This window comes from Poecilia reticulata, linkage group LG10 (genome assembly GCF_000633615.1).
Source record: "Poecilia reticulata strain Guanapo linkage group LG10, Guppy_female_1.0+MT, whole genome shotgun sequence".
Lineage (NCBI taxonomy): Eukaryota > Metazoa > Chordata > Actinopteri > Cyprinodontiformes > Poeciliidae > Poecilia > Poecilia reticulata.
In genome coordinates, this window is record NC_024340.1 from 23268431 (window position 1) to 23276674 (window position 8244).

At 42.6% G+C, this 8244-nt stretch overlaps 1 protein-coding gene across 1 annotated transcript; it reads left to right on the forward strand.

Annotated features, from left to right (window-relative positions):
• The first annotated feature begins 1369 nt into the window (after window positions 1-1369).
• clcf1 (cardiotrophin-like cytokine factor 1) lies at window positions 1370-7476 on the forward strand. The gene is made up of 3 exons (XM_008420925.1): window positions 1370-1397; window positions 2304-2575; window positions 3872-7476. The coding sequence occupies exons 1-3, from the start codon at window positions 1370-1372 to the stop codon at window positions 5132-5134; spliced, it is 1563 nt and encodes a 520-aa protein (XP_008419147.1). The 3' UTR covers window positions 5135-7476.
• The last annotated feature ends 768 nt before the right edge of the window (window positions 7477-8244 follow it).

Below are 8244 nucleotides of genomic sequence, written 5' to 3' on the forward strand. Positions count from 1 at the left end.
CAGCATTGTTCATCCATACTGAACATGCAGGGGGTTCAGAACAACTGCATAGCCATAGGCTGGACAAGAACAACATCAAACTGGGAAGAAGCCAAGAGAGCGTTGGTAACTCTGCACAGATCCGAAGCTCAGGTTGGAGATCATGTTGACAGGACGTTTATTAGTTATGCAGTTCACAAATTTGGCCCAAAGCTGTTGCTGAAAGAATTTGGCAGTTTATCAGAAGACGCTAAAGGGAGGTACAATGTGTTTTCCAGGCACAACAAAAACAACTTAAAAGAAATTAGATTTTGCTTCGACATAACACGATACAAAGAGCAAAAGCTTTGATTTTCCATGACTCCACACACACACCCCACTCCTCCCAATCCTCTTTAAAGATGTTTTTCTACTAAGATGAGACCAAAATTGAATTTTGCTGCACATCCCCACTTTGGCTCATGATGGTGGGAACATCAGCATTTCTTTACGGGGGTAAGAAGAACTGATCAGAGCTAATGGGAAGATGAAAGGAGCTAAAACAGGATAAAAAGACCTGTAAGAGGCTGCAAAAGCCTTGCAGCAGGACGATTGGTGCAAATTCATGTGTGGCCTAAATATGTGTCAAATCTTGAAAACGGCTTTCCGCCTAACTGACTATTTTGTGAAGAAGCGAGCCGTGAAACATGGTGGTGGAAACATCATGCTGTGGGAATGGTTTTGTTCAATAGGGACAGTGTTCAGAGTGAATGGAAAGACAGAAAACTTTAGACAGTGGTGGAGTTTCACCTTCCAGCAGGACAGCAACCCTAAACATACAAACAGCGCGACAGTGGAAAGGTTTGTACAAAGGGCTGTACATTTTTGTCCGTTGAGTAGTATAGCATACATAAGAACAGCGAGTTTCTACCCAACCCTGTTTGGGAGTGGGCACCGATACGGCTGAGTCACAAGGAAAACGCGTTGGCTGTTTAAGGTCATTTCTCCATTCAGCGGGCCCAACAAGCGTGTTAAAGCTAAATGTTTTGAAATATGTCAGAGCGATTTCACTTCAGGTCTCACGTTCTTCTTGTGGGGTCCATAGTGGAGGATGACAGAAAGAAAAGGGAGGGAGCAAGAGAGCTAATCAGGGTTAATTGGCTGCTGTTTTTTCTTTTTTTTTTTTTCTAACCTGAGGCAGAAAGGAGACGGAGGAGAAACTCTGGAGGAAAAAGGAGGAAGGCTTAAGTACACTGTGACTAATTTAAAAGGAGAAAGGGATTGAATTGGCGGGGCAACAGGAGGGCCGACTGAGGTGTGTCTGAGCTGGACGGAGGCTGACTGAGCGCCAGAGAGAAATATTGTGCAATGCACTTTTCACACCTAATGAACAGCAGCATGTTTTAGGAGCATGAATCACGGCTTTCTGTCTGGGCAACGTCAGGATGAAAGGGAGCGCCGAGAGGATGGGAAAGGATGACAGATTGCAGGAGGAGGAAAAAAGTGTTGTGTTTGGAGAAATTTAGCAGGGGAAAAAAGTGAAAGCATCCAAAGAGTGCAACAAAAAAAAAAAAAAAACGAGAGGCGGATGTACATGAAGTACCGTACTGTCGAAAAATCAACCTTTCAGCTCCAATTTTCTCTGTTTGAAACCAGAGATTTGGGCTCTGAAAGGTTTCAGTGTTGCTACCCCCCACTTCCTCTGATCGCCCCGTCGTCTCTCTTTTCCTCAAACACACATAACATCACTGTATACAATCACAGCAATGTAATGCTAATCCACGTATATGATGTCGGCTGCAAACATTCTAGCAAACACTCACATGTAACCTAAAGCAGCTATACAAACAAGGTAAAACCTAAACAAGAGGGCCACGACAAACCGACACAAACACGTTAATGTTTGTGATGGTAAAGAAAGCCACATGTCTTTGTTTTTGGGGGTTTTGGTCAGGAATGAACATACGTGTGAGCTTTTGTGTGAACCCTGAATGTAGGAGCCATTTGTTTTACTGTCTAGAGCTATTAGGCGAGGTTTTATTTAAAGCCAGAGTAAACCTCCTACAGCCAGAGACCTCTAAAACGAGATTGGAAACGGAAAAGGTTTCATTGGCAGTGTCGGATAACTCTGACCCCGGCAGGGTGCAACCAGGCAAAGTCGTCGCCACACAGGCAATGAAATAAACCTGAATATTTTTTACAATTCCAACAAACAGGGTTACGGTGAAGTCTGGAAACTGCTGCTGAATGTTATTTCTGTCCATTTAGTCACTAGATTTATTACAAAACTCAGTGTCCAATATAAATAATCTCAAAACATGTGAGAAAATAATAGCTGAAATAAGTTCTGCCTCAGAGTATTTGCGTGCTAACTTTTGGACACCTAAGACATGCACGTCATTATAGAAGCATCTCTAATTGCYGGCGTTTTAATCAGCCTTTTTTCTTTTGCTTACCCCCCACAGTCCGTCAGCTGCTCGYGGTGCTGCTGGCYGCTGCCGTAGCAACGGCTGTGGACCCTTCCCACAACCTGGCCATCGAGAGAAGTTCGATCGAAAGCACGTACGAGCTGACCAAATACCTGGAGTACCAGCTCAAGGAAATCAAGGACGTATATGTGAGTAATTCTTTGAGATTATTTTTATGCAACACAATTACACACTAAGATACAAATTTTTCATGAAACTTGAAATTTAATTGTTTTCATTTAATGAAGTCACTCTTACTGGCATCAGAAGCCATGAATTACAGAGCAACTGAGCAATTTCAGTTGCTCTGTAAAATACTGCCGTCYCTCACTTCCGACGCCCGTCATGGCGCCTCGAATGATTAAGTGCAAAGGGTCAATATATAACTTTAGTCTCCATAACAACCATTCAGGGCTATTTAAAAAAACAATTTCGGAGTGATTTTGTCAGTAAAAAGACTGAAAGAATGTGCTTAGGTCAGGTGAGACCAGGAGATATTTGGAAAACAATGACCAACTATTTGGAAAAGCTCCTTATACTCACTGTGGGTATGTTGGAGGATTGTTTTTCTTCTTAAGATATGCTAATATTTATTAATTCTAAACATGAAAAACAAAAATTTGTTTAAAATAATTGTAATAGGGTACTGAGATCCTAAATTTAAAGAATTATATGCCGTTTTTTGACTCTTCAGGGATGAGAGAGACAGAAAAGAAACTRTTAAGAAAAACAAACATTTGCTTTTCATTTATCCTCTTCTCTTGCTTAAGCTGAAGTAAGTCAAATAAATCAAATTATTTAGACACTTTTAGCTTTACAAGAAAACCAAAAGACTTACAAATATTTTTATTGTTGATTTATGTCACTTATAAACTATTAATCTTCTCCTTTTGTTTGACCTGGCAGTAGCACTGATTTGGCAAAAATCAAATAGGACATTGTTTTTATTAGACAGAAAATCCATTTGGTTTTTTTTCTCAGCTGACCTGCTGCTTTTCTTTTTATTATTCCTGAGTTTTGAAGAATATTCCCACAGCAGCCTAGTTCTTGAAGGATTTCATTGAGCTTCAAACAAAGAAAAACACAGTTCAAATTAAGGTTTTTTTTTTAGTGCTCCAAATGTTTTTGCCAGCCTGCCTTATTTTCCTAATTAATTTGTTGAGATATGGGAATGTGTCAGCAGAACTCTGTTAATCCAAATCTGGCAACCATATCTGGTTTATTCAAAACACTGCGGTTAACCCAGCTGCTTTGTAACTTTGTTGGGAAAGAAAACAAAGTCAAACTGCAAAGTCATCGTCACTCATCGCTTTGTTTAATCTGCTGTTCAGCTTGTCTTAGCGTATTTGAAGTTTGTATGTATCGATTAAGTGTGAAGGCAGCCCTGAGTGTAATTCACTTTTTTTATATGTTTAATCGTCTCTTTCTTTCGGCTTTTCCTGCAGCTGACATATCTGGGCCCGCCGTTCAATGAGAAAGACTTCTCTCCTCCTCGGCCCAACAGCACGGCTCTGACTCTKCCGAGTGCCGCCACCCGACTGGAGCTGTGGCACGGCCTGGAGAACCAAGCCCGACTCGCACAGAACCAGAGGGCCTACTCTATCCTGCTGACTGCTGTCAGGGAGCTGGCCCGCTCCACCCTCTGCCCGTCCCTCAAAACATCCCTGCTGCACTTCTGCACCGGTCTGGATGGACTTCTCGGCTCCATTTCTGCACTGATGAAYTCCCTCGGTTACTCGTCCCCCGCTCAAGCTGCAGCTGGCGAGCTGCAGTTYCCGCAGAGGGGGACTGGGAGCAGCCGGCCTGCTCCGCTCATGAGCCAGAGCCTGTACCGATCCAGAGATGGGTCAAGAACAGAGTCCAGTCAGCGTGGCAGCCAGAGAAGAAGTCGGATAAAGATGGTCAGAGAGAGGGAAGACGGCGACCAGATGGACAGAAGAAGAGGGAGAACGGGGAAGAAAGCGGAGGCAACCACCGCTGTGGRGCGGAGTGGTGGGCAGAGGGAGAAGGGAAGAGGAGAACGAGTGAGAAGAGAGGAGAGGGAAGAGCAAGAGGAGGTGCAGGAATTGAAGGAAGAGGTGGAAAACTGGGGCAGAAGGAGAAGGTTGTTGAGTATAGAAGATAATGAGGATGAGAAGGACAGGGAGACCAAAATCAGAGTGGAAGTGTCGTATCTGGGCTCCGGAGAAACCATAAACCATCAGCAGACGAACAACCAGTACAGCTTCAGTCTGAACTCAGATCACCGAGACGCCCTCAGAGATGACGGATTTATTTTAGAAACAAACAGGAGATTCGTTTTAAAGGGAGAGAAGGACRCTGATATGGACTCAGCCTTCTCCTCTTCCTCCTCCATCCAGCAGCACCACCGGCGTCCTCGCTCTCTTCTCTACCCCACCCTCCCGCCTCCCCTCTCCACTCTCTCGCTCCTGTACCAGTTCGGAGTSGGTGAGGAGCACACCCTGCTGCCCCAGCCTGTCCCGCTTTCTCTACAAAGGGGCACCTCCCTTCTCTCTCCTCCTCTGAGTCCGCTGCTCTCCTCTTCGTCCTCCTCCCCCTCCACCTCCTCGTCGCTCCTGGCAGCTCRGCCAACGATGAACGATTTCGCCAGGAAGGTGGAGGGCTTCTGGATCCTGCGAGAGCTGCAGAGCTGGTTGTGGAGATCGGCCAAGGACTTCAACCGTCTCAAGAAGAGACTCCGAGGCTGAGACGATTGGGCGGCCCGGACAAAGACACAAAGACTCACAAAAGTACGGCAAGGCGGAAATCTATTGTTTTCACAAAGTCTGAGAGGAAGCAACCGAGATCTCTCTAAGCACATTACCACATCTATACTGAACACATCCATTCATCCCGTACTGGAACCAGTGGATAATGGACTTTTTTGGCTGGTCACCATTCCTGCTACTGGAACATAAAGCACACAAAGCCATGACAAGACTGTTCTGACCGCACATTGGAGGTAATTGAGATAAACTCACTGAGTCTGGTGTCTGAGTTACCGGACTTCACAGCTCATAGATCAACAGAAAAACCACTGTAGGTGGTTAGGCTTGAACAACACAGGCACGCAATGCAGCCTGGCCGGGTGACCGGCAGCCAGACAGACAGTGCAGTCATTGTGCACAAGCTGATTCAGTGACCTCACATGTGTGAATCAGCAAATATTCACTTTCTCTAAAGGAAGAAGGAAAAAAAATATGAATGGGCAAAAGACAAGAGGAGGAGGAAAAATGCCCAAAGGAATGATTGAGGCAGAGAGGGGGCATGAGTCAGGGAGTGATCATGTATACTAACCAGCAGAAGGGTATTGCTGAGTAATTATTGAGGAAATTGTAGTTTACCGTAATCGCACAACAGAGCCACACATACAGTCCTAGCTGAGCGGCGAAGCACATTTTTTGCCTCCTTTTAGATTTGGTGCTCACAACTTAGGCTTTAATCTACTCAGATATCACCACCTTTTGTAATCTTTAGAATTTTAGAACCTAAAAATAAAAACTTAAAAGCATTTTTGCAGTCCTGCTGCATCTTATTTTAAGTTAGTGGAGGCACTTTCCCTTACAATAACATTTTTCTTATCAAAAATAAAAATAAATGCAGTTCTTTTTTGGCCAACCTAACTGGGAAACTAGTGACTATTTAACCACTGTAGCTAACTACTACAGTGGTTAATATTAAGAGACAAGTTTTTGTTTTTGTTATAGATTATATTTGTTTGTGCTTTGATTAAATTAAGTTATGTTTTTGTTCTAAAAAAAAAAACAAAAACATTTTCCCCAAATTTCAAATGAAATAATTTCATCATATCAGCTTTGCTAAACTACATCTTAGCACGTTTTTATAAGTAGTTAAATCCAGATTTTCAGAAAACTCAATAAGATTTTAATTTCCTGCAATAACCGGTAGCCTATTCATTAATGAAAAAAAAACAACAAAAAACTATTTAAAATGTTTTATTTGGTATGTGGTTGTTTAAATGCTACATGTACACAAACACACTAAAATCAAAAGCTGTAATATCTATATTTTAGCTAATTGTATACATTACAGGARCAGAACTTGCTAACAGAATTGATTAGCAACATGCAGTGTTAGTCTAGCTTTCTCCTCTCTGTTAAGCTTCTATATGCATTTGTCATTGCATCAGTAGCTATTTGCAAACAAAGTGTTAACACGCCAAAGCTGACGCATTCCTCTAGTCTACAAAATTTGTGAAATTGTGTTAACTAGATCCTACTTAGGGAATCTACAAGCAGTGACGGCGGTCAATAAACTTCAATAAACAAAGCTTGTCAAAAGGTTTTGTTTATTCAAGGGGAAAGTTAAAAAACAGATAACACAACTCATAATATGAATCCACCATTCAACTTCTATGCTTACAAATAAACACGCATCTTACACAATCTCCTTTTTCTAAAAAAAAMMCAAACAACTAAAGTGGTTAGATGTTTAAGAGCAATGCACCYAATCAATACACTCAAATATTATTAATCGGACTTATCTTAAAATTGACTTATTTTTACCTGCACACTATTGCAGCGATATTGCTTAAGCGTAGACCAATAAAAGGGTTTCAAATAACTCGTCCTTCATTTTGCCCTGTAGCACATCTGAGTTAAACAGCTGGAGTATTTAAGCCATATGCTGGAAAGAAAAACTGAAGTAAATCGGTGAACTCAATGCCTTATGCCTTCAACTAGCCTTCAGACTGGATCACTTAAGACACATGCTTGTGCCAGGTGTTATGACAGCAAGTTCAAGACAWGCTCACCACTCTGATAGTCACTTTTCAAAATGTTGAAGTAATGCTGTAAGTTRGCTTCACATTCCTAAACTCAAACCGCTCAGCTTTCCCTCCGAGCAAGTTAAAACATTTTGTTTTCAGAATAAATTTGTCGTCATGTGTTTGAAATGTGTGCTGTTATGGCCAAAGGTTATGGATTATATTGCCATTATTTATTGAACAAAAATGTTTATTTATTTTTCCCTGTGTGATAATACTGTATTGTAACTTGAGAGAGAATAAATACTAGGTTTTTGTACACAGCGTGGTGTCATTGGTCATTTGGGATGCAGTAAATGAGAGAACTGGACTCTGAGGTCTGGGCGTTTTCTGAAAAACAAAGCGTAGTTCCCATTTGTGGTTGAAAAAGGAGGGCCGGGGGCTTAGCAGAGGTTTTATTCGTCTGTCCTTGCGAAAAATTTACGACCTTTTTCTTTTCATCATTCCCTTCCCGTCTCCTAGTTGCACCATCCCACCTCCCATTTTACTTTCCTTTCTCGTCCCACTATCTCACGAGGCTCGTCTTCCCCCGACTTCCCAAAACAACAAAAAAAAAACCATTGGCCATACCCGTGACAGAGCACATAAGGACAGGTACAAACACACCTTTCCTAATCCGTCCAACAACCCGGCTCTCTTGTTGTGTCTGTTTTAATGCCGCCACTCGGCTCGCTTCTGTCACCACCTCTGCCTCTTATCGTTTTTGGTCATCCTCTGCCTCCCGGTCTTTTATCGCCTCCGCACCTGTTATCTTTTTCCTTCTTTCTTTCTTTCATTTCGTGCTCTCAACTACACGGTTTCCCACAGGCTCTCTGGCTCGCTGTCTTGGCCTCAGGCCGGATATTAAGGGATCAATGAGAATCTCCTCTCTATTACCGTCACCTCCAAGGTAGACACCTGCACACATGTTTCCACCCTAAAATCACCAAGGTACTTGTGCTGGATGCAGAATAAACATCAGCTCACTCATGGCTCTCAGACTAAAAGGGAAAGGGCTAACCGTGTCAGACGCATGACACATGTATGCATRCA